Genomic DNA, 27,946 nt, shown 5'->3' with positions numbered 1-27,946 from the left:
TCTGTTTCTAAGTCCTGATAAGTATTGGGGGAATCTTGGGAAATATATTCAATAATCAACTATTTCAAATTACTTTATACATTTACATAAACCCCTTGTGCTGCCCTAACTATTGTAGTGCAAAAATCTTATTGTCTTCTTCAAAGTCTGATTTTAAATGAACATATATGAGCTCTTATCTTTACTACAGTCTCCTAGAGTAATAACATTACTTGCCTAGCACAGACAAAGTCCTATCGTCTATTCCCATGCTACATAAACCTACCTTGGTAGGTAGCACATGCTTGTAATACTAGCACTCAAGAGGCAGAGAAGAAAAATCCAGAGTTTATTGGTGATCTTTGGCTACATAACAAGTTTAAGGCCAGCCTGGGCAACATGAAACTATGTCTCACAAAAAGCAATCGAGAGGCCAATAAGATGGTTCAGCAGGTAAAAGCACTTGCAAGTCTGGCGACCTGAGTAGTTAAATTCCTGATACTCACATAAAAAGCCAGATGCAGCAGTGCACACCTGAAATGCAGCCTAGGGGAACGGAAGGTAGAGACAGGAAAATCTCCCAGAAACACTTGGGCCAGTTTACTTGGAGTATGCCATGCCTCAGAAAGAAAAGAGAAATCCTGCCTGGAAAAGGTGAAAGAGAGTACTGACTCCCAACAGTTGTCATCCTCTGACGGCCACAATCACACCATGGCACAATCATGCCATGTCACATGGATGACTGCACTAACACACACATATCACACAGGCACACATGCAATCAAAAATGAAAGGCTGAGATGGCTCAGCTAATAAGGGTGCCTGCCACCAAGTCTGACTAGTGGCATTCAATCTCCAGGACCCAGATTAGAGGAAAAGAGCCACTTTTACAAACAAGTTGTCCTCTAACCTCCATGTGAACACAGTGACACATGTACACCCTGGCACATGCAAAATAAATAAATAAAAGTATAACTTAAAAACATGGAAGATTTTGAGCTACCTTGTTAATATTATGCTTTCCGGGACTATCCACTTTTTTGCAAATTTCATATGACTATAAATGTGTTTAAAGTCTATAAAACTAGAAAGGAGAACAAGAAAGGGTAAAAACAGACACCATGGAAGGACAAGGGTGAGCAAAAGCACAAGTGACTTATAAAAGGAAAAGAAACTGGGTACAGGACAGAATTGGGGATCAAGGCAGGGTAGTGGAAAACAGGAAGGGAGAAGAAAATCTACCGAAACACATGTTGTTTGAAAATGCCTTGGTGTCTAATACCCTGTATGTGAATTTAAATGAAGCTGTACAACTTAAAAGAAACTCTGAGGCTGGAAAGATGGCTCAGCAGTCAAGAGCACATATTTGCTGTGGGATGTTCTGTATGGCAAATGTGTTGCTAATTAGTCAATAAATAAAACACTGATTGGCCATTGGCTAGGCAGGAAGTGTAGGCGGGACAAGGAGGAGAATAAAGCTGGGAAGTGGAAGGCTGAGTCAGAGAGACACTGCCAGCCGCCACAATGAGAAACAGCATGTGAGGATGCCGGTAAGCCACGAGCCATGTGGCAAGGTATAGATTAATGGAAATGGATCAATTTAAGCTGTAAGAACAGTTAGCAAGAAGCCTGCCATGGCCATACAGTTTGTAACCAATATAAGTCTCTGTGTTTACTTGGTCGGGTCTGAGGCTGTGGGACTGGCAGGTGATAGAGATTTGTCCTGACTGTGGGCCAGGCAGGAAAACTCTAGCTACACATATTGCTCTTGCAGAGGATCTGAGTTCAGTTCTCAGCACCCACATAGCAGCTCACAACTTCCTGCAACTCAGCTCCATGGGATCCAATGCCTTAGGCCTCCTTAAACACCTGCACTGGCACATACCCCTCCACATACACATAATTTAAATTTTGCTTAATTAATATTTTTAAATAAAGAAACAAAACCTCACTCCAAGGAAGCTGCAAAACTAGTTTTTACTTCAAAACACAGCAGCAAATAATATATACTTTAAGTTAATATATTAAGTACAATTTTAAAGAAAATAAAAAGAATATTAGTTATTTTAATATGAAAGAAAATTAACAAGTATAATTCATTTGATTTGTTTTTAGCATAGGTTTTGTAAATAACAAAACCTTTTTAGTAAAAAATTAATGTCTGGCCACAAAATGACTCTGTGGATAAAGCACTTTCCATACAAATATGAAGACTGGAGTATGGATCCCTGTCACGCACTCTAAATGGCTGGAAGAGCCTTGGAGTCAGCATACAATCCCAGCACTCAGGACAGAGTCAGAACTCCTGGAACAAGCTGCCTAAATAGATTAGCCAAAATGGTGAGCTCCAGGACTCTGGGTTCAGTAAGAGATCCTACCTCAGTGAATTAAACATGGAAAGTGATCAAGAAGACACTTGCTATCAACCTCTGGCCTATCCATACACACATACAAGCAAGTACACTCGCATAATTGTGTACTAACATACAAATAAACACTCATACACATACCACACACACACATAATGTTCAATGCCACTACTTCTAAGTGGCAAACAGTTATAATCTCAGCACTAGGGAAGCCAAGGCAGGAAGACAAGTTCTAAATCAGGGCTGGCTACATAACAAGAACTTTCATATTCATGTCTCTTGCTAATTCTGCTGTTTTTCCTAGACGCACAAGGTATTTGTGATCACCCAGATCACTAAAAATTACGTTGAAAGATTCAAAATTACTAAAACTGATGCCATAAAGCATGCTTACCTACAAACCTATGGAATTTTGTTACTAAAATCCTAAGATGATTATGTGAAATAGGTCGTCTTATAGTATTTAAAAACTATTTTTTCCTAAGATAGTAATCCCTAGATATAAAGAAAAACACTTTGGAAGTATTGTAATATATGAAAACTTTTCTCCTACTATTCTTAGTGTAGTTACATTAATTCATGCAATGCAGTGATATCATCTAAACTTTAAAATAAATTCATATGAGTTGGTTGATAATTATGATCTAAAACAAAAACAGATTAGCATGCTTCATCCTTGTTAAGCACAAGTTAAAACAGTGAAATGGAGTGGCTGATGGCATAGCACACTGAAACACTAGAACAAGGCTTGGCAAACCACAATGCTGGGCCAATTCTGGACTGAGCTCTGAGCTAAACAAAATGACTGTAAAGCATACTTTAAGGTTTGTAAAAGGAAGAGCAAAGAAGTATATGTGACTAGAGACCTTACATATTCCACAGAGCCAAAAGTATTAACTGACCCTTAACAGAAACACTACAAACAACACTGTCAATTCCTGATTTACAAGCAAATAAAAGCAAACAAACAAAAGTATTTTTAAGTACCAGAGGAATTTAAGAATACTATAAAATTATAAGGTAAGACTGTCAATTAATCAAATAGCATTAAAATTAAGAAGAGGCGCTTTGGCTTTAACAAGAATGAAAGAACTTGAGTTAAAACTATCTGTAACTGCAAAAATAATGATTTGTCAAGGGCAAATTATAAAGGATTTTTTAAAAGCCAATGAGTATTAAAACCAGTTCCTCCCAAAAGACAGCAAGCCTTAGGAAGAGCATTCTGTAACATAAAGATTATAAACAGCAAAGATAAACAGCACATAACTCTCTCATTCTGGTACAACTCATCCCTTACCAGCATTTTTATAATGAAAACAATTGATTCTTGTTATTTGTGATTGCTCTGTTCTATAAAGTAGCTGAGAACCACTGCTCCTGGGGAAAATCCAGGGTTAGCTTCCCATGATTCACTGGTTTTATTTTCATCAATATATAACCTTGTTTCACATTCATTTCTAATTCAGGACATTTTATTTAATATATTTTATTGATTCATTAACACTGACCTCATGGCCAGCAGCACTGTAACTCATGCTTGGGTAAAGCTAATCAACATACAAGGAGGAGGAAGAGGTAGGAGAAAAACGAGGAAGGATAAGGAAGAGGCAAACGTTATCACATAGACACTGTAATGAAATTGTACTGGGGTTGCAAGCTATGATCTGCATTCTCAGAGTCTCAGTCTAATAATAGGAGAGACAATATATAATGCAACAGCTTATGTCAATGAGTGTTAATAATATAGGTATACAACCTAGCCCAAGCCCTTCTCATCTATATGGTAAAGTAGTACAAAGAGGGCAGATTTCAGAGTCAAATTTGAATGTAAATTATGGCTCTACTCTTTATTCATGATGTGGCTCTGAGAAAGTGAATTCATGTGTCAATGTCCATATGTCTAATGTCACCTATCACAAAGGAACTAACACAGAGAAAAGGTTCAGTATATATTAGCTGTTACCACCATCATCATCATTGCTGTCATCCTTAGTCTCTCCTAGCCCATGGCCACGACTCTATGGTCTCATCTAACTCCAGCCAAGTGTAATTGCCTCTGTCAAGTCAAGATAATTTTATTGTCAATCAGATCACCATCCTGCTTCAAGAAAATAAATTGGCTTCCTCTTTCCTCACACACTGCTTGAAACCATTTTTTATCTTTCATGTTCTCTGTAATCTATCTCCAGTCTATACAGGTAGTCTTCTTTCTCCCTAACTCTTATCCTGAGCTTTTTATTTCATGTGTCACTGGCATGATCATTTGCTCCCCAAGTAGACTATTAACTCCTTAGGGACAAAGGTAGAATACATACTTTTTTTTTCTGGCAGCAGTGACAGCTATAGCTAGATTGATATGGAGATTCAAATAGAAAAGATGTGGGCCCAGGAAATCTGTGAGTTAATTGTTTATCATTTACTTTTGATCGCTTCTTTGCCTTTTGGCTAAAATCAAGTGTATCTTTCATTTCTAAAGAATTTTGCTCAGGAAATCCACCATGACATTTTAAAATGTCAGATCTAATAGCAGCAGCAAATGCTGTGGGCAGGTTAGAATAGTTTCACTGTTGGAGAAAACTGAAGCTGGCCTACATTATAATCTGTCCTCACAGAATTACAACCACAAGATTTAGCCTTTTGATCAATACAATTCAGAAAAGTGATTGTGCTTTCTCCTTGCTCAAAGAAAGAGGAATCATATTTTAGACACCTGTGGTAACATGCTGGCACCCTAGAATATAGCTATGCAACAAGTGCCTCATACAAACAGCCAGCTGGTCCTTCAAATTGAGATTTGTAAAATTCAATTGTGCTTGCAATATTGCAAGTATAAAACGCTTTTAAATATTTGGCTCAGGAACTTAGTGAGTCTATTTCTAGTACCTAATGAGCTGTGACAAGTTGAGATTAGTCATCAAAATATAGGACAGCCATTAGCAGCTAATAGAATTTCGTACTTTCCAGTGCCCCGAGGCCAGTTCACTTGTGAAGGTCTAAAAGGCAAAGGTAAAAATGCTATCATTGAAGGAACACAAGGCTGTGAAATAGAAAAATTGGGTTCTAGCCGACCTTTTGTATACACTATGCCTCAAATTCCCCACTTTTCAAAGGAGGTTGCACTACAAAGCATCCAGAGTTTCTTCTAATTATGACAATGTATGATGGTAAATGACAGTGATAATTTTCAAGTACATAATTTTGTAGCAAATAAGCTATTGTCACCCTTTTCCTCCAAAAGGGAAAGTCACCAGAAGTAATTATTTTATATTTAGTGATGTTGCACTGATTATAACATATGTTTACTCACATCAAACATCGTGAATATGGAAACTACAAGGAAATTTTAATACTTTAGAAAATTTCTAACAATTTAGAAGTTAAAGAGGTGCCCTGAAAGCAGGAAGTGCGGGAAGCAGAAAGACTCAGAGCGTGGCGAATACAAGGCAGCAGCAGGGAAGAGAAGGGGAATGGAGAAGTGAGGGAGGAAAGAATTGAGTTTAACACACTACTTAAAGACATTATGCTATCTAATACTGTGTGTGCTAATTTAAAAATGAAGTTAAGGGCTCGAGAAATGGCACAGTGGTCAAGAACGCTGGCTGCTCCTCGAGAGAGGACCAGGGTTCAATTCCCAGCATAGACATGGTAGCTCACAACCGTCTGTAACTCCAGTTCCATGTTCTCTTCTGGCCTCTGTGGGCACCAGACACACAAGTGGTGTACATTCATACACAGAAGCAAAATACCCATGCACACAAAATAATGAGTACTAATACTAAATTCAGTACAGACAATTAAGAACTATTCCCTCAAGTTTATTTAAAAACTTCATTCTGAAGTCCTACTTGCTTCTTTCTTTTTAATCGACATGTATTTATTTTGTGTGTGTTCTGGGGATGGACATGCCATGCACATATGTGAAGGTCAGAGTATAATTTATGGAGGTTGGTTCTCTCTTTCTACCATGTGAGCCCTGGGATTCAAACTCAGATCTTCAGGTATGGGGGCAAGTACCTTAAGCCACAAAGCCATCTTGCTAGACCTTCTATTTTCTGTTTTGCTAAGGATAGTAGAATTTGTATGGTAAGAAAAGAAGCAATACAAAGTATTACTAAACACGATAGATGGAGTAGAAATACTCATCATGATTTGATCAGCAACTTGAAAGTGTTGAAGCATTCAGATGTAGAAATAGCACTAGCTACTACTCACAGCATGACTATGTTTAGTCACAGATCTGTGCTTAAGGAAATATGACAAAAACTAGTTAGTCATGCCTTATTTGTTAAAAAAAAGAAGTGTTTAGGGCCCTCATCACAGGTGCTACTTATACTACGATCAATTAGAATTAAAATTAATTTAAAAGGCAGCTCCTCTATCCCACTAAGCCATATTTTAAGGCCTTAGTAGATAAATGTGTCTCTGGTGCTATTCTACTGGATAGCACAGACTAAGACAGTTTCTATTACTGAAGGCAGTTTTATTAAACGGTGCTGCTTTGGAGCTGCAACATTTAATAACTTGTGATCCTTTCAAAGAGGAGAGATTAAACTATTCTCATATCAATTTTTAACTCTGTATCTATCCATTCAGAGAATATATATGCTGCCTTGAAACTGGGAGCAAAGCTAGCCATGGTCACTGTGAAGCAATACAATGGTGTTATTCTTCCAAGAAGGAAGAATGGAAATAATAAAAATGAGAAAGTTTATCCTCATATGGGATGGGTTTTCCTGAAAGATGCCTAACTCTATAATTTAGAGAATGATGATCATAAAAAACAAACATATTTTATTTACATTTTTCTCAGTCTTAAACAAAACATGGAAGCTGTTCTGGGAATACAAACATAAAAACAAATTGCCCCCTCCCCTCTCAGTGCCATCTCTGAAGAAACATGTCATCCATTATTTTCCTAGCTTTGTGTCTCCTTTAGTACTTTCCTTCAGGATTCTTCTGACCAAACTCCGCATCACTGCTCCACAAACACCACTTTTCAGAACAGATCACTCTGTGTTTATGTTCACGTGGGGTGGGGGAGGGGAGTAGTGCAGGTGCCATGGTGCACGCATTGTGGTCAGAGGACAAGTTTTCAGCCTCTTCTCTCCTCCTCCCTACGTGGGTTCTGGCACAGGGCTCAGGTCAGCAGACTTGCTCTACAAGTTCTTTTACCAGATTAATTAATTCACAGACCCCAACACTGCTAGATAAGGGCTCACAATGAAGCTTCCCATAACCCTTTAATTAGATTTGGCTTCTCATGCTACTTTGAACCTCACCATTTCCATCTTACAATGAAGCAAATAAATCTAAGAGGCCTTATAGCCAATTTACCTCTGGGTTTGTATCAGATACATGTTTTAGTACAAATTAATGATAGCAAATCACTAAGTTATTCTTATACAAATGTCAGAGCCAAGATCTAAAATATAGAGTAGTTATATCATCTTTATCCAGTCTTTTGACTTTTTGCAATAAACAGTTTTCAATGGTAATTATTCGCTATTACCTTGAATTTTCTAAAATGTATTTTGTAAAACATGTGAATACCAATTTTGTTTTTCCAGCCTAAGAATGTCATGGGGACACATAATTCATTACAATCCCAATCATCTGAAATAAGGAAGGAGAAAATCATACTCTTAAGGAAAAAATATTTTCTTTTATTCATCTACAACTTTACTAATACATTTAATTTTTAAAAATCAAATAGTGTGATTACAAAGGAGATTCATTTCCTTGTTCAGACACTGGAAAATGTCTTCTTCACAAATCACATTTAACCTAAGCATTAAAGAGCAATAACAGCTGAGCAAGATATCCCACCCTAGGGAATGTGTTCCAAGAAGCCAGTTCATGCACCTGGGATGAGTCCTGGTCTCACTGCCAGGGGCCCCTCAAACACATCTAGCCATATAACTGTCACCCACTGTTCAGAGGGCCTAGTTCGGTCCCATGCATGTCCCCCAGATGACAGGCCAGAGTCCATGAGCTCTCACTAGCTTGGGTCAGCTGTCCTTGCGGTTTTCCCCATCTTGATCTTGACCTCACTTGCTCCTGTGATCCCTCCTCCCTCTCTTCAACTGAAGTCTAGGATCTCTGCCCAGCGCTTGGAGGTGGGAGGGGCTTGGTCCCGCCTCAATTTAGTATGCCAGACTTTGTTGACTCCCCAAAGGAGGCCTTACTCACTCTGAGGAGTGGACTGGGGTTGGGGGTGGGAGGTGAGAGGGGGGACAGGAGAAAGAGAGGGAGGGGGAACTTGGATTGATATGTAAAATTAAAAAAAAAAATTTTAAATTAAAAAAAAGACAAAACACTCGAACCTGTGGGACACACCATAATATTAGTTTCACCAACAGACATGGTCCTATGTACACAAAGAATAAAACCCAAATAAAAAACTTCACTTTGAAAAAAAAAAGAGCCGGGCGGTGGTGGCGCACGCCTTTAATCCCAGCACTCGGGAGGCAGAGGCAGGCGGATCTCTGTGAGTTCGAGGCCAGCCTGGTCTCCAAAGTGAGTTCCAGGAAAGGCGCAAAACTACACAGAGAAACCCTGTCTCAAAAAACCAAAAAAAAGAAAAAAAGAAAAAAAAAAGAAAAATAACAGCAAATAGAGACATAGGATACATGTGAAAGTAAAATATTCTGAAGATTTCAGCTGTCTAGAACTTTTAGTGGAGTCCTAAAATCATAAGAAGGAGAAAGGAAACAGGACAACATAACTTAAAATATCCTGTCCAAAAAGCTTTCCCAGAACATCAATAACTAACTGAAAGAAAGAGGTAAAGAACTGAGACAAGGGCATTCCAGTGGCTGCCTTTATAAAAAGCTCCATTAATGAATATACCAGTCAAGAAGTAAAAGAAATGACAGGAAATAGAAGAAAGAACAGATGCAGAGCAAATGATGGTAGTGGAGGCACCCCACAGTCAGAAAAGAAAGAAAAAGTGCAGAGAGTTAAAATAAGCTGAGGGATGGCCCTGCTCTCTGGTAGAAGTACAGTATTGTGCCATACCTTACTACAATGCCTCCAGTCACATAAAGGTTCTCTGAAGACACTGAGTTCTGTGTCTGTGGAGCACTTAGCATGTTCCCAGGAACTTGGCATACATTGAATTTGTAAATCTTCATGATAATTCAATATAGTCAGTATCAGATGCTGGGAAATAGACTTGGGTGAGGTCACTGGGTCCTTTTATCCACGAATTTCCCTTTTCTGCTCTCCACTCTTAATTTGACTCTTCTAATTACCTTAGTGAGGCCAGGTGTCTGTACCTGGCCTGGGGGACAGGCTGTGACTCCCAAAGTTCAATTACAAAACGGTAACTCAGATGGACTTAAGACACATTTTGGGGGTGTCCGCCACTGGCACTGAGCTGACCCTGAGTGGACAGGAAAGATGGAAGTTCCCAGCAGGAATATTTTCTCCAGGGACATTTTCCCATCTTTACAGTTCAGTCAGAATTAGCTGCTTTTTACCTCTATTTGGTGAAGCAGAAAAATATGTTTGGGCTGGAGACATGGCTCAGTGGTTTAGAGTTAAGTCCTGCTCTTCCAGGGACCAAGTTCCTAGCACCCATTATCAGGCCACTCAAAATGGCCTATAGTTTCAGCTCCAAGGCATCTGATAACTTCTTCTAATCTCCGTGGACATCCCCGCCACACACACTTTTTTTTTTTTTTTTGGTTTTTCGAGACAGGGTTTCTCTGTGTAGCTTTGCGCCTTTCCTGGAACTCACTTGGTAGCCCAGGCCGGCCTCGAACTCACAGAGATCCTCCTGGCTCTTCCTCCCGAGTGCTGGGATTAAAGGCGTGCACCACCACCGCCCGGCCCACTTTTTTTTTTTTTTTTAATTTCTGACAATTTAAAACTTAATAGTGTTGGATATTTCTGTATTTACTTTTAAAATGTAGTCTGTCTTTAACACAGATTTATACCAAGGCTAAAAAAACACAAAATAAAAAATTGGTATCTCACCCCAATTATAAAAATCCAGTTTGAGAACTAATAAAATTCATATACTTCAAAATTGTTAATGCTCTAATGTAAAGGTACCAATGTAAAACGATAACTTAATTCTTAAGTCTAAACAACCAAAAGTTGTTAAACAGATTGTCTTACTCTTTGTGATAAACTTAGGGCAAGATTTTATGTTTTGCTTAAAAATCGACTTACATTTTTTTTTGCTGTTTGAGTTTCAGACTTGTGGCTACTCAGAAAAGTGTCTTCACAAAGTCAAAATTCATTTCAGGATTGGTTTTACACTGAAGTCTTTTAAATAACTACTTTGTAAGTAACTAATTTAAATTGACTCTACTACAATTGATGCCTCACGTATCTGTGACTAGAAACATATATAGCTGTGCATCTAAGCCTTATTATACACCATTTACAAACTTAAAAGCATGTAAGGTTCATACACGTAAAATAACCTACAAGTATTATTGCTCAGCACAGTGACTTCTAAACAACCAAGTGTGGAAGAGGAGACAGTTAACAGGCTGTAGCCAGCCAGAGCCAGTGTAAGCAATGGGTACAGCATGCCAGAACATGCACAGCTTGTGCTGGACCATGGGCCAGACATTATCCTGGATAAGAATGAGAAACAAAGGCCGGGCGGTGGCGGCGGGCGCACGCCTTTAATCCCAGCACTCAGGAGGCAGAGGCAGGCGGATCTCTGTGAGTTCGAGGCCAGCCTGGGCTACAGAGTGAGTTCCAGGACAGGCTCCAAAGCTACACAGAGAAACCCTGTCTCAAAAAACCAAAAAAAAAAAAAAAAAAAGAAACAACTCAAAGATTAGGGATTATGGAGAACTAACAAAAAAATTCTTCCCAACCCTTTCTTTCATCCTGAAATACTCCTCTGAGTCCTACACTGGATAACATAACCCTAAAATGTGTCCTCTATAAACCCTGCATTTCTCAACTTAGAAAAACATCTTTTCTCTCTCTCCAATAACTAATAAAGCTTATGATATTTGTCTCGGCCACTGGCACATGCAGCAATAAGCATGATGTATATATTTAATAAACATGAATAAATAATTTGATAGATAGGTAAATGGGCTGTTTCACATGCCAAAAAAATATATTCTTCCCATCCTCATAGCTTCACCTAACTGTGTTCTTTAAAGAAATAACCAATACAAATGATGGAATATTTTCATGCTATATTGGACCTTGCTAACTTTTTTTTCTTTAGTCTCTTTAGTTGCTGATTCCTAAAACCAACTGGCATCTATAATGACGGGGCTTCAGAGACCCTCCCACTCTCTGGATGCAATGGTTTCATTATATGTATGGTATAATGCTGACCTCTTACTGTCTTACATACTTAAAAGGGCATTAAAAATGGCTATTCTGGACAATCTTGCTAATTAAAACCTGGAGCTATTATATATAATATTCTTATATGTTTATTAAAATTTTATATATTTAACACATACATATAATATAACCTCTCTCTATAATATATACTCTTATAATAAGTATTTTGCTATTGTATTTAGATATACTTGTATATAATCTATTTGTAATAACTATCACTGTTCCCCAAATTTTTAAGAGATTTTTTTCAGCGCTATAGACTTATTCTACTAAACCAAAGATTCTACATTTTGCTTTAGAAATAGCTTCCATACAGTACTTCTGTATAATTATGCTAATTGTTGCTTGATGTTTTACATGTATAGATGCCTCAAACTATGTAAACCTTATAAAGATTAACAGTTATTGGATATTTATAAATACTTACAATTAATTTTCAAAATAGTTTTCCTCTTGATGGTTATGTTTCTTTAAGCCTTGTCACGAAGCTGTCAATATTCTACAGAAGTACAGCTTCTGACAAAGGACCCCAATCATTTTTGAAATACTAGGACATTACCCACAGGACAAGCAGAAAGAACTTCAGGCATGCCAGAGAGCAGAGCTGCTGCTTCTATACTTCAGGTACTTAAAATTGAGCCTAAAGGGATTATTGGCACTAATTCATTGGCATCTGTCACTTAGCAGCCCTGTTCAATGTGGATCAATTCAGACAAATTACGACAAATCTTCTCTCACCTCAGAAAATAATGGAGAACAAACTACCAGATGATTAATTAGTAATGCCTTCAGAGAATATTATTTGGAAACAAACAGGAAGTAGTCAAAACTGAAATGAAGTCACACTGGTCCTGGTAGCGCTTTCCCATAATCCCAGCATTTGGGAAACTGAAACAGGAGGACCTTAAGTTTGAGGTCAATCTAGACTTCATGATGACACCCTATCCTTAATGAACAAAATGAAGTTGCTTTGTCAGCTCTTCCAAAAGTAACTGAAAGCCAAAAGGTTATAAAAAAAAAATGGTTCTTATGCACTGCTACCTGGCACTAACTAAATGTGTTTTAATGTTTGTCCCTACTTGAATTCTGCTTATTATATTTTTTCAAAGAAACATATTCCACCTCAAGTCTGAGGTATTAGACAGAAAGTGGGGAATTATAACTGGCATGACAGAAAATGAAGCTATTATTCTAAAGAGACTTGTGTTTCTCAATCTGACTCTCTGACAACTGAAGCAATGAACTCCAAAGAAATGGGAATTTCCCCAGGAATCTCATGCTGGAACAAGGAACAGGTCCAATGAGAGGGAGAACTTGTGTTTTGGAAAGAAATTTCATATAGTTCTAACAACAACTTGTTGGACTATCTTAAAGGATGAGACTGATCCCAGATAAGGATGGACCAATGGTGGGCAGGACCACACCTTGTCTGGAATTGCTTAGCTGCGCAAATCCTAGGCCTTCTATTTTAACTTTAATCTCACTTCAGGCCCCCAAGACAGACTTGGAGGTTTCTAAAGATGGACTTGTAGGTTTTCCCTAGATTTCTTTGTCCTTCTTCCCAATGTGACCACATTGAATAAATCATTTTTCTGCTTCCCACTATTAAAAAAAAGCTTAGATTCTTCCATCCCTCTACTCTGTTGACCACATTCAAATGGCATTTAAAATGAGCACAGGAGCTAGTATGTTATTGAAATCTAAATATTAAGAAACACTAACAGCAAGTAGTGATGTGTGACACACCTTAGGACGAATGTGCTCACAAAAACTGTGGTCTAATAATACACTGTGGTGGAAAAGTGGTAGATAATTAACATTTTCTGAATGCTTACTCTGCATGGGAAAGTATGTTAATAGTGCAGAAAGTATACATAATATTTTGAAAGGGTCAGATAAGTAAATAGATACAAGTACTCTGTAAGGTCCTTGAAGGACTGGAAAAACACTGAGGGAAAAGGCTGTCTCTATTCACCGAGCAAATCACCAAGCCTGCCCATAAAGTCAACAAGTTGTATACATTCTGTTCACATTTATGAAGACAAAAAGCAAACAACACCAATACACTTTCCCAGATAGCAATTTCTAAAGTTCTTTCTGAGGTCAATTATCCGTTCAAGTCTACTTCATTTAAATATTATAACAGCTGCAACATAGTTCAATTAGCAAAACTGGAAACCAGAAGAGAAGGAGTGAAGAAGAATGGGTTTAACTCCCTAGTCTAAGATGGATGGAATTACACAGTACATGTGAGATCTGTATGAATATTAAAGCTCTAGCACTTAAAAGGCCAATCATAAGATAACCAGAACAAACAGCCCAGCTTAATGTGGCTGCATAATTCAGTAATAGAACTAGAATGATAACATATTTTAAACACTGAATATTTTAATTAAAATATTATATGAAAATACTAAATTATTTTGGAATTTCTAAACATGTTATGACTCTAAATGGTGTTGCAGTTATTACTGAATGGTACTTGAAAATCTATCTTAGGTAAGTAAAAATCCAAGAAGTACAAAAATAAAAATAAGCCGGGCGGTGGTGGCACACGCCTTTAATTCCAGCACTTGGGAGGCAGAGCCAGGCGGATCTCTGTGAGTTCAAGGCCAGCCTGGGCTACCAAGTGAGTCCCAAGAAAGGCGCAAAGCTACACAGAGAAACCCTGACTCGAAAAACCAAAAAAAAATAAAAAATAAAAAAAAATAAAAATAAAAATAAAAATATATATAGCCAAATATACTTAGAATCTTTCAGAAACAGCAAAAGATTGGCATAGTCAACTTCATTCAGTTTATGGATATCAAGGTCAGACAAATACTATACACTGTCAAAAACAGCAATTCTATTTTAAAAACTACCTGAAGGCCATGTTTCATACACATGTAAACACATGTGCATTATATGCAGGGAAAAATGAGGCTCTGTATAGCTCATAGAGATGTAGGAAAGGAACACTGAATAGAAACACTCAAGAAGATGCCTTTCAAGTTGCTTTCAGTTGAGAGTTCACATGTTACAAAATTTCAAAACAATTAAATAAGCTGTATGGGGTTGCTAAATTAATCTTTCTAAATTACTGCTTCATCCTCCCACCTCAACAAACATCTTTCTTCATCTCTGCCCATACACCCTTTGACTCTAGCTAAATGAATCTTTCCAGGCCTCAAACATGTAAAGCACACTCGTTTCTCTCAGTACATAGACTCCCTTCATCTTCCCTACTAGAACGACCTCCCAAATCCTGGAACTAACATACCTGGCAAACAGCAGGTACTCAAAAGGAGACATTGTCAATACTCTTACTTAGTTCTGCCCTGCTCTGAAAGAGTAGCTCAAGTTCCACTGGCTCACTCAAGTCCATCTCTCCAAATTCATATAACTCTTTGTGTAAAGCAATAATCTGGAACTTACAAATATAATGTTATATTATTCGTTTTGAATGTATGAATGAATGTTGGGTAGCAGTATGTTTCTCTGAGCCCAATGGACTTTGGATTACCAATGACTTCATATCCAAATAATGAAGGATCCATAACTGTAAACATGGTAGTAAAAATACAGAATCTAGTAAGCTCTTTTATGTAACAGCTATTGAAAGTCTATTTGTAGTAGCAATTAAAATCAACTACAAAACAACTGAAAATCTTAAGGTTAATCAATGCTCTTAATTTTTAACTTTCTGAAAAACAGGCGGGATATTGTGAAATATCTTCTCCCAAAATGTATTTACTCTGAAAATTTCGCATATGCTCATAGGTTCCAAGACTAAAATAATATTTTATCTTGATATATACAAAAATTCTCACACTCTAAGAAGGAAACACTAAAACAGATAAAATGTTTGAAATGCTGAAAAAGGAGGATATTAATTTATAACATATTTCTAGCCCAAATTTCAAATTTTTGAAGATCATTTCTTAGTGCCAACAGAGCATAACTGTTTCTTACTAAAGAAAGAATTCAACTTCATTCACATATAACATGGAAAAAACTTGGTAAAATTAATCATACTGTATCAAATACATAAATAGATAGTATTTTCTATTCAGATCAATATACTTTTAGCTAGAATAACCAATAATCTTTTCATTAGTGAGTTCCCTAGGGAAAATATACTTGTAGTATAACTGCTTAAATATTGTTTAAATAGACCACATTTTGTGTAGGCCAAAAGAACAGTGAAAAGAGACTGCTGTAACAAGTTTAGAAAAAATGAAGATATTTTAAAGAGAGGCCTCTCAATTTGACTACCAAACTATTGAAACAAAAGATTCCAAAGACATAGTAATTTTCCCCTCGAAATTTCATCCTTGAAGAAGGAAGAGGCCTCAGTCAAATGGGAACTTGTCTCCTGGAGAGAGATTTCACACAGTTCTAACAACTTGCCAATCACCTTACATGATGAAACTGAAGTCCAGTGATGGGTCAACAGGCAGGACCACACTTAGACTGGGACTGCTTAGGTGTGCATATCCTTGGCCTCTATTTAAACTTTACACAACTTCAGGACCCTGAAGAAGGATTTGAGGGAATAACTGGGTATATTGGTCCCTCTTCCTAATGTGGCTGCAGTGAATAAATCTTCTTTATCTGCTCTCTACTTTTGATTGGCTCTTTTTTATGTTTTCATTTTTTTTTTTTTTTTTTTTTTTTTTTTTTTTTTTTTGGTTTTTCGAGACAGGGTTTCTCTGTGTAGCTTTGCGCCTTTCCTGGAACTCGCTTTGGAGACCAGGCTGGCCTCGAACTCACAGAGATCTGCCTGGCTCTGCCTCCCAAGTGCTGGGATTAAAGGCGTGCACCACCACCGCCCGGCCATGTTTTCATTTATTCTTTGGGAACCATATCACCACAGAGCTATATATGTAAACTCTGGATCACTAGATTGGAGTAGAAAACAATGGGAAGTTATATTTCACCAACCTAGCTAAAGGAAAAAGCAGCCTACCTACCTCTTGTTTAATCATTGTTCTTTTTTGTAATCAATTCCTTCACCCACTCTTTATTTTTCCACTATCATTTGTTCCAAATTATATTTTTTCAATTCTTTTTTTAAACCTCTATTTACTAGTTCTTCTTTCTTTCCCAATATCTGTCTTTTCAGCAGAGAAGGGGGAAGTGTAACTAATTATACCAGTAGTGTTCTTTCTGGGTGATATCCTCTTTCTAAAGAGCTAGTGTGTACACACCAGAGGAAAATAAACACAGAGGCATACATACACAACTGATGAAATAACAGGTAGGGAGCAGAACAGAAATTGACTTGAAAGATCAAGAAGTGCTCCAGAATAAACTAATGACTATTAGATACAATATAATTGGTAAGAGATTAGTTTTACAAGCAAGGGACATATAACAGACATATCACTTTTTTAATTATGGGAATTTATATCTCAAAATACAAGACCTTCACAATATAGCTTCTGGTCCAGCCTCTCCTATAATGATAAAATCCTTTCTAAAACATATTACCAAGCAACCACAAACAGTATATTTGTGACCTGCAGTAAAAGGGAATGCTGTCAACAGAGCACGGTTCTGCCAGAATCTTTTCTTTACATCTTTTTGAGAAAGATCTTCAGTAGCCTGAGTTAATGACCATATCATTTTCACTGATCTCCATATACTCCTTTGCGTCATAAAGAAGAGGCTTAGATTATCTTTCTTATCCATGAAAACACAACTTATTCTCTTTTTCTGAATCCTGGACTACATATACCCCTACGCATACTAGACAATTTTCCAAGGATAATAAAGTCTGTGATAATAACAAATGTCACTAAACTCATTCTTTACTTTAACAGATATACTATTATTTTCTGTAGCTGAAACTGAAAAGAAAAAAAAAGGTAGTAATGCTTCATCATGGAGCTACAGACCAGGAGCTATTTCTTGGCAGCAACATAAAAGTCTTAGACAAGAGTGCCCTGTTTTAGAGTAATCACCAGTGTGTCACTAACAGAGGACCTGTATATATCAGGGTGCTTATTTTCTTCTGCAAATAGTGGGTAAGTGAATCATCTCTAAAAAAATAAAGTATTATTAAATCTACTAAGAACAGAAAGTCCTTCAGCCACAGTGTTATTTATTATATTATAAAACAAAAAGCAGATACTTTACTGAAAAAGGAAATTCACACAGACACACACACACACACACACACACACACACACACTGTATTTTCTTGCAAAACTCTTGGGGAAAAATGTGGTAACTGAACAACAACAACACAAACAACCCAAGTACAATAATAACAAAAAATGTACTTGTACAATTTGGTCCTTGCTCATTAGCATTTCAAAAAGTCAACTTCAAAGGGTTGAAATTAAAAATAAAAGCCTGTGAGAAATTATGAGAATATGCTTTGGGATGTGGGGACATACTGTGTTGGTTTTCATACTGCATGTGTTTTCCTGACAAGACCTGGGCATCTGGAGTTAGTGTGTTTGTTGTGATTTTTGCTATGTGTATTCAACCAGGCCAATCAATGTACATGTGAGCTATAGGCTGAACCACTTCTGGGAGACTGGAGGGTACCAACAAACAACCAATTTAAGATAACTCCAATCAAAATGCCCAGCATCCAGGAATGACAGTAAATGTTGGTGAGGCTGTGTGGGGAAAGGACCCTTATACATTGCTGGCGTGAGTATAAACTACTTCAGGCTCTTTGAAAATCAATTTGGATAGTCCTAAAAAACTACAACTAGATCTACCATAGGAGATAAGCAAACATCTATGGAGTGCTCAGCCCGAAAATGGATATCTCCATCACACTCGCTGTCCCCTAAGGCTCAACAATACCACAACTGGAAGGTGGGATTGTAAGAACCAGAAATTAAGAAAACCACTGGGAAACATCTTCTGATGCATGCTGGAGTTAATCATCAATTCAAAAACTCTGTTCACCTACCCTACCTCAAGCCAGTCAAAGTTCCAACAAGGATTGGAAAGGGTCTCCTCTGCCCTAACGAGGAGCCATGGACAGTTTATAACCACAGGAGAGGGGAGAGTCAGTTTTCCTCAGTGGTCTAACCCCAAGTATGGAGACCACTCTCCAATGGAGGATTCCACACCCTACACCCTGCTTACTTCATTAAGTTATTAAAAAGAAAAGGGAGGGGGAGAGAAGGAGGAGGAGGAGATGAAGGTGGAGATTCCATTTCCTAACACATGGCAGGGATGGGGAAGTTGGAAGGATAGCTTTTCTTTTTTTCTTTATATAGAGGAACTCGCTCTCTAGACCAGGCTAACCTGGAATTCAGAGATCCATCGCCCTCTGCTTCCCGAGTGTTGGGATTAAAGATGTGCACTACCCTACATGGCTAGGACAGCTTTTGTTAATCCATGATAACTATTTTATACTTGGCAAGGAATTCTCTGCTGAAACATCTGCATTCAGATTTCTAGCTTGCTATTTGAAGGACAATATAAGAGAGAGGATGACTGACAGCTATAAAGCTGACAAGGGCTTTCCTCAGAGGGTCTTTTTCCTGGCAAAAGGAAAAAGAGCAAAGGATTCATGTCTAGCCAAATGTCACTGCTACAGAAGCCTTCTATTATTCCTTTACTGTGCAGTAGCAGGATAACACCATTTGCTTCACCACCACTAACTGCGGCATAACACAAGCTACCAGGGCAGGTTTATCACAGATGACCACAGACCACCGAAGCTGTGGGGGTAACCACAGAAGTCTTCTTCTGGCTAGTGCAGCCCACAGTGACTCTAGACCTCCAATGACTTAGTCACTGGATCCTAGTTGGTGCCGACCCTCACTGTGGCTGTTTTACCTGATTGCTGCTGCTCCTGGTGTGCGCCACCAATGGTTTGCAGGAGTCACGGCAGAGGCAATTCATAACCTGGATTTGGCACCCAAACCACAAAATATTCCATCGTACTACCATGGAGACCATGGCATACAAAAAGGAGTAGTTTAAAAATTAATAAGCCTTACAAAGGTCAGTCAATAAGCTGGATTGGGGGTGCTTTGAGAACCAGGGACCAAACTGGAAGTGACACTGGGCCCACATGGGTGGCCCAGTGTTGGGAATCTGAAAAACACTTTAACCCTAAGTCAATTTCCTTATGTAATTGAAACAACTATTTGGAGAAATTGCCTAGATCATCTACAACTCCCACCTTGCTAACAGCACCTGAACAGCCACATGAGTCCTTTTCTTAGCTGTGAGCACTACTGGAAAAATGTGCCCACCAGCATTACAGGAGGCTGCCCCTCTCCTCATTCCAATGATGGTATAAATAGGGATGATAGGAACTACTGCCTTGAACACTATGGCTCTAATGAGGGGAAAAAAAGAGTCTACAACAGATAATTTATCAAATAGATAGACAACAGACACCTTCAGTTACACTCCATGCCCAGATAGAGTCTCTGACAAACAGTCAAGGCTTAAACTTAATTTTCATGTCCCAGGGAAGATGGTGTGATGCTAGGAAAAACTTGTTGCTTCTATGCTAACAAATCAAAAGTTATCATTAAAATAAAAAACTTTACAAAAAGTTTAAAATAACTTAGATCAAAAACATAAATTAAATAATGTCTGGTCCCATAAAACATCTGATTAAAACCCATGGCTCACAACTTTTCACTGCCCTAGATGTTCCCTTACTTGTCCTTTTTATAAAACTTGCTATAGGGCCTTCTACAATAAATTGCCTTTTAAAGTTCATCAGACAAAAACTTCCCTCTGTTAGGCTAATGATCTTCAGGAACCAGTATTTACCCCTTAGCCAAGATAAAAAATTTAAAAATAATTTTTAAAAATGGGAGAATGAGACTAAGGTAATACCAACCTGTTCCTATTCCATTTTCTGTTTGCTTAGATAGTTCTCAGCCCTTTACCCCCTCCCTAAAATGGTCATGTCTGCCTTGGCATCACATGTGAGATTTCCATGGCCTTGACCATAGTCCAGATATATTAACTAAAATAACTGGAAAGTTATGTCTGAAATAACTACTATAGTCTGCCAGAAATAATTGTTTCAAGGTTACTGTGACCCTCATCTAACTTTGATGTATCTCTGTGGGTTTTGCTTTGCCTTTAAAAACTCTGTATCCCTGAACTTGGGCACCAAGAAACTTTTCAGAGTCACAAACCCACTGCTCTTGCTTTGGCCATCAAAAAAAGGACTTAGAACTTCTAATTTATCAGTATGGTTGTCAATACCTATCTTGTGTGGATCATTACAGTTGGTCAACGGCACTCCCTTACTAAAGGGAGCAAGCCTGTCCTACCTGTGGCCTACAGACCACATCCTACCCAATACAAAATTGTAAATTTATTTAAAACATTATAAGTTTGGGGGGGGGGTTGTTTTTGTTTCATTTTTTTTGCTTTTTTTCTTTTTGTAACTTGATTGTGATTCTCCCGAATAAACTTAGTAGATGACAAGTCGGTTGCATTATCAAAAGGTTGGTTGGACAAGCCTGGTAGAAATTAAATGAGAATGGGCAAGGGCATTTTAGGAATTGCAGAAAGAGCAGGTAAAAAGGGGCATGGAGAGATAAAGTAAGAAGTACAAAGGGGGGATTCCTGGGTGACAGGAAAGAAAGCTGGAAAGCAGAGGCTAGGTGAAGTGTTGTTATCTAGAAGTGTAACCTGACCCCTGAGAGCTGATAATGGAGAGCCTATAAAGGCTTTAAAGTAGAGGTGCGAGTCTCATCTTGGTGTATTATAGCAACACAGGATAAAATGGATTCCATCAGAGGAATGGAGTGAGTGGAGTCCAGTTAGGAGAGAGGTCCGTAATTCAAGGGAAAGTATGAGGTCCCAAACCGCAGAAATGCAGTAAGAATGGGAAATAACGAACAACATTAAGCCAACTTAAAATCAACGTCGGTTGACTGAATTACTGACACTCTTACCTCCTTCAAGCCTAACAGGGTCATTAAACACTTAAAAAATACAGTGCATAAGTATTTGTAAACTAATGTTGAAACCTAAGAGTCAGCTGGCTCGCTTCCTCTACCCCATTCCTACATAAAAGCACCTTTTCTCATAAAACTCCAAAGAAACTTGATATTCAAATGGGAGTAACAGCACTGTGTATAAGTCCACGTCCAGTACAGATTCTAGGAAGTCTCATCTCTGTCTGTTTTGCCCCCAAATAATTTTTGAAGGAAGTCCTACGTTCGGGTCATGGAGCCCCACCCTGAGCACTGAGACAAAGTCAAGGATTATTTTTCTCTTTGTCGGAGCAGCTAGTTGCCCCGGCCTTTTCACCACCCAGCGTGTTACCGTGCTTAAGCCCGCCTTGGTACAAGCAGTTAACTGCAGGGGATTAAGGAGACTGCAAATCTTAACGATTCCGATTCTCACAGTCGCACCTCCAGGCCTCCACTTGCTGAGTGGCTCCCTCCAGGAGTTACGACAGACAATCCCTTCTACAATTACTGGAATGTTGTGGGCTCAAAGCGAGTAGGGAGTGGAAAACTAAGTTTCTTTTCACTTACCCTAAAAGCCGCCATACCTATGACCCTCGGCTCCTTTTCGGACGGAGAGCGCAGAGGGACAAAGCAGTTCAGTTTGACTTGCGTCACCACGGCCCCTCCCCTTTACGCTGGTAGCCGGCTGGCTCCTGCCCTTTCTCCGCCCTTCTGCAACTGCTTTGTCAGCTCTGCTGCCAAAGTTAACTAGTTATGAGTTTTCCGGAGAAAGGGGCTTGTCCTTGTGATTGACACTCCAGTCCTCGATAGATACAACCTCTCAGAATATTCTCCACACTCCAATTAGAAGTTTTTCTTCTTGGGTGCATGACTTTTTTTTTTGTTTCTTTATGTGATTTGTCTAGGTAAGAACTTAAAACTTAAGTTCAACTGCCTTAATAAACAACCATATAGTCACAAGAGCAAGTCACCTTTGACATCCTTGGGGCAATTACATTCATTCTAAAACTGTCACTGAGCACCAGTTCTGCCAGGCAGTTGTTCAGAGTACACTACAAAACCTAATGGCTTATCACAGACAACCAGGAGAAAATGACAAATATTAGAAAGGCCTAAATGCTATTCAAGAGAACAGAATACAGACTGGCAAGACGGTTCAGTGTGTAAAAGGTACCTGCTGCCAAGCCTGATGACCTAAATTTGGCACACACACACACACACACACACACACACACACACACACACACGCACGCACAAAAAATGTATTAAAAGGTTGAAAAAACAGAAGGTGTCTGTTGAAGTGGAATGGCGTTTACTGTTCATATAGATTGAAGATGGTGATAAGATGATTTGAGAAAAGTCATGAGGAGTGTGGACAAGTGCAAAAGTAATGCCAGTGAAAGGACTAGAGTGGCAAGTGCCACAGCAATGAAAAACATACTGCAAAAGGGGCTTTGTGTGTCACTATAACTGATTTGAGGGTTTTGTTTGTTTGTTTTGTTTTTTATTTGCCTGTTTGTTTGCTGAAGAGAGAGAGAGAGAAAGCCTGTGGGATGGGGGAGTTGGGGAGGATCTGGGAGGAGATGAGGGAGGGGACCATGATCAGAATATATTACATGAAAAATTTTAATCTAAAAAAAAAGAAAAACCAAACAAAGATTTGGAAAGTAATTGAAAGGGTTTTAGCCACGGTGTGATGATCTAAAATACATTATAAAATGATGATCATGAAGCTCTGAGGAAAATATGATGTGAGAAGGTATATTATTCTCTATCTGGGAACAGGCTCCCTGAGGCCTCTGTGAATAATTAGGAGAAAAGGAGTGCTCATAATGTGCCCATTAACTTCTCAGTATTAATTAAGTGCATTCACTCATTCATTCAACAACTATTTAAGTGTAAACTATATACTTGGAATTAATGGTGTATTAAGCATATTTGATACTTGAAGTAGATTGTTTTTTAATGAGTATCCAATGAAATTATATTATTAAATAATGATTAAATAAACAAATAACAATGGTCATGATTAAAAGACTGAAATTTTTCTTTTATTATATTTTAGCACTTAAAGTATAGCATACTTATTTATAATACAATATCAATATGAAAATAAAATACAAAATAAAATAAATACTATAGCACAAACTATAAAATACAAATAGATAATATTTAAAAGTTTTCATGAATTTATTTTTTTAATAAGAATAAAACTGGCTACATATTGGTCACCCACTATAGGACTAGCAAATATATCAGTTTCTGGTTTTAAGGTTTAACATTTGTATATTTGTTAATTGCATTATCAGAATCTAGTATTTCTGAATTTTCAATGGGTAATTTAGGTAGATTTTTAAATATGGCTCATTGTTTATAGTTGATTGAAGTGCATTTGTCATTAATTTTAATATTAATAAAATTTCCTTCACAATTAGCAGTAAATATGCAAATAGGAAAATACTTAAAATCACAAATAAGCATGTACAGAATCAGAGAAATCTTATTTTCTCAAAACTTTGGGAATTATGATACAGATCATGTCTCTGTTTCTTCAGAATTGATTATTAAGGTCTTAAAATTTTCCATAACTGATCATTTTCTATCAAAGTAACTTCTTCAGAAAATTAATCTTAAATGTCTATCACAGTTAGTTACAACTTTGGAAAATTTTCCTTTTTAAAAATGAGTAGCAATGTCTGAATGAAACACTGATATCATTGATGAACTGCTTAGTGTGAAAATGACCCAGACACTCCAATACAATGTAATGTAAAATAATGTACAATGCTATGTAATCATCTTTTCATGTTTACCCTAGTACTTCATTTTCTTTTCTTATTTAAAAAAATTTATTCATTTTACAAGCCAACCATAAATCCCCCTCTCATTCCTACTCCTGCTCCCCACATCCCTGCCTAACCCTCCCTCCTGACCCACCCCTCATCTCCTCCTCCAAAAGGTAAGTTCTGTCATGGGGGAACAGCAAAGCCTGGTACATTCAGTTGAGGCAGGACCCAGGCCCTCCCCCATGCCTCAAGGGTGAACAAGGTATCTAAGCGTAGGTAATGGGATCCAGAAAGCCAGTTTATGCACCAGGCATAGATCCTGATCACACTGCCAGGGGCCCCTCAAACAGACCCAGCTACACAACTGTCTCCCTTATGCAGAGTCTAGTCAGGTCCCATGCAGGTTCCACAGCTGTTGGTCTGAAGTTTGTGAGTTCCTATGAGCTTGGTTCAGTTGTCTCTGTAGATTTCCCCATCATGATCATGACACCCCCTTGCTCATATAACCCCCTTTCCTCTCTTTGACTGGACTCCCAGATCTCAGCTTGGTGCTTGGCTGTGGATCTCTGCATAATAAATGGGACCTCCTGAAAATGAGAAGCTTCTGTAAGGCAAAGGACATTGCTGTGGATGTCTTTCTGTATGCTGTGAATGTGTTGCTCTGATTGATTAGTAAATAAAGGGCTTATTGGCCAGTAGCTAGGCAGGAAATATAGGCGGGACAAAGAGAGAGGAGAATGCGGGGAACAGGAAGGCTGATTCAGGAGATGCTGCCAGCTGATGCCATGAGAAGCAAGATGTAAAGATATTGGTAAGCCATGAGCCACGTGGCAAGGTATAGATTTATAGAAATGGGTTAATTTAAGATGTAAGATCTAGCTAGCAAGAAGCCTGAGCCATTAGGCCATACAGTTTTAATTAATATAAGCCTCTGTGTGTTTACTTGGGTCTGAGCATCTGTGGGACTGGTGGATGAAAGAGATTTGTCTTGACCACAGACTAGGCAGGACACAGGAAAACTTCAGCTACAGGACATGATCAATAAGACAAAACAACAGCTTACAGAATGGGAAAAGATCTTTACAAACCTCACATCTGACAGAGGGCTGATCTGCAAAATATATAAAGAACTCAAGAAACTAGACAGTAAAATATCAAATAATCCAATTAAAAAATGGGCTACAGATCTAAACAGAGAATTTTCAACACAAGAATCCCAAATGGCCAAAAGACATTTAAGAAATTGCTCAACATCCTTAGTCATCAGGGAAATGAAAATCAAAACAACTCGGAGGTACCACATTACACCTGTCAGAATGGCTATGATCAAAAACACTGATGACAGCTTTTGTTGGAGAGGATTTGGAACAAGGGGAACACTCCTCCACTATTGATGGGAGTGCAAACTTGTACAGCCACTATGGAAATCACTATGGTGACTTCTCAGAAAATTGGGAATCAATCTACCTCAAGACCCAATGATACCACTCTTAGGCATATACCCAGGGAATGCTCAATCATACCACAAGGACACATGCTCAACTATGTTCATAGCAGCATTATTTGTAATAGCCAGAACCTGGAAACAACCTAGATGCCCCTTAACTGAAGAATGGATAAAGAAAATGTGGCACATATACACAATGGAGTACTACTCAGCTGTAAAAAAATAATGACATCATGAAATTTGCAGGTAAATGGATAGAACTAGAAAATATCATCCTGAGTGAGGTAACCCAGACTCAGAAGAACAAACATGGTATGTACTCACTCAGAAGTAGATACTCGATGTAAAGCAAAGGATAATCAGACTACAACCCACAGCTCTAGAGAAGCTAGAAAACAAGGAAGACCCTAAGAGGGACACATGCATCAACCTGGGAAGAGGAAATAGATGAGATCTGAGTAAACTGGCAATTGGAGGGGCAATAGAAGGGATGGAATGGGGGATGAGAACATGAGGGAACAGGATGATCAAGCTGAGGGAGGGATGGAATAGGAAAGCAATAAAAGAGATATCTTGATAGAGGGAGACAATATGGGGTAAGGGAGAAACCTGGTGCTAGGGAAATTCTCAGGAATCCACAAGGATGACCCCAGATTAGACTACTAGCAATAGTGGTGAGGGTGCCTGAACTGGCCTACTCTAGTAATCAGACTAGTACTTCATTCTCAATTTTGATTTTTAAAAATCACATTTTCATACATAGTTATTGACTAGTAATTGATTTTCTCCACATATTCTTTTACTTAATATTCAAAAAAAAATTTGAAGCTTAGTTTTTAGCTGTGTATTTCAAGACAGACTTTGGCTTTCCATATAGTTTTCTATGTGATAAAAACCTCATTGACAATTTCAAATTCAGTAAAATGTAAATATTTTCCCACAGAAAGTAGGAAAATATAAGGAAATATTTTAGTAGTTGTTGACTTCCTAGAATTAAGTTACTTTATACTCTGCCTTTGTTCTCTTTTTTGCTCTTATTTCTTTTCTTTCTTTTTTTTACAAGCATCATTTTTCATAGACTATGGGTGTCAAATAATTATAAAAGTTTGTCTGAAAGATGTATAAGCTATATCCCTTGGGAGGTGGTAGTAAATTATTTTGATTTTAATTTTTAACAAAATAAATATAATAAAATAAAGCAAAACAGTCACATCAAGTGGGACAAGGCAAACCAACAGAAGAAAAAGAGCCCCAAGAGAAGACACAAGAATCAGAGACCCACTGGTTCACACATTCAGGTATCCCATAAAAATACTAAATTGAAAGGTATAATATATATGCAGAGGACTGGTGCAGAGCAGTGTAGGCCCTGTGCATGTGGCTTCTGTCTCCATGAGCTCATGTACACATTGCTCAGTTGATTTGGAGGACTTTGTCCTTCCTGGTGTCCTCCATCCCCTCTGGCTCTTTATACTCCTTGTGTCTCCTCTTCTGAGGGGTTCCCTGAGCTCTGAGGGAAGGGATTTGAGGGAAGGGATTTGATGAAGATATCCCATTTAGAGCTGTGTGTTCCAAGGGTTCTCTCTCTCTCTCTCTCTCTCTCTCTCTCTCTCTCTCTCTCTCTCTCTCTCTCTCTCTCTCTCTCTGTTGTTTGGCTGTAGGTATCTGTATTTGTTCCCATCTGCTGTAGGAGGAAGCCTCTCTGATGATGGCTGAACAAGGCACTGATCTATGTGTATAGCAGAATATCATTAGGAGTCATTTTATTGTTATTTTGTTTAGCTTTAGAACAGTAATATTTGGTTTTACCCTTGATTTCTGGGCTATCTAGTCCCTGGTTCTTGGTCACCCAAGCTGTGTCAGGTGTGAGCTCCTGGAGTGAGCCTTAAGTCAAATCAGACATGGATTGGTTACTCCCACAAGCTTTGTGCCATCATTGCCCTAGCATATTTTGCAAGCAGGACATACCAAAGGTTTATGGGCTGGGTTGGTGTTTACATGTTTACATTTTTCTTTTAATAGCCTGAAGAGTACCTTCTCATATGAAAGACACTAAAATGTAGGGTGAAGGCACTGTGTGGGCACCAGCTCAACCTCGCCATGTTCAATGAGTTGTGTGAGTGA

The 27,946-nt window shown here is 38.2% G+C and overlaps 1 protein-coding gene across 1 annotated transcript in view; it reads right to left on the bottom strand.

Annotated features, from left to right (window-relative positions):
* Window positions 1-22,238, bottom strand: part of Apool (apolipoprotein O like) — a 60,798-nt gene extending 38,560 nt beyond the window's left edge. Inside the window, exon 1 of the mRNA XM_059250402.1 lies at window positions 22,157-22,238. Within this exon, the coding sequence (XP_059106385.1) occupies window positions 22,157-22,171 (15 nt within the window). The 5' untranslated portion in view covers window positions 22,172-22,238. The remainder of the gene's footprint in view (window positions 1-22,156) is intronic.
* Between the last annotated feature and the right edge of the window lie 5,708 nt (window positions 22,239-27,946).

This window comes from Peromyscus eremicus, chromosome X (genome assembly GCF_949786415.1).
Source record: "Peromyscus eremicus chromosome X, PerEre_H2_v1, whole genome shotgun sequence".
NCBI lineage: Eukaryota > Metazoa > Chordata > Mammalia > Rodentia > Cricetidae > Peromyscus > Peromyscus eremicus.
The sequence above is the reverse complement of the archived record's forward strand: the minus strand, read 5'-3'. Positions and strand labels throughout refer to the sequence as shown.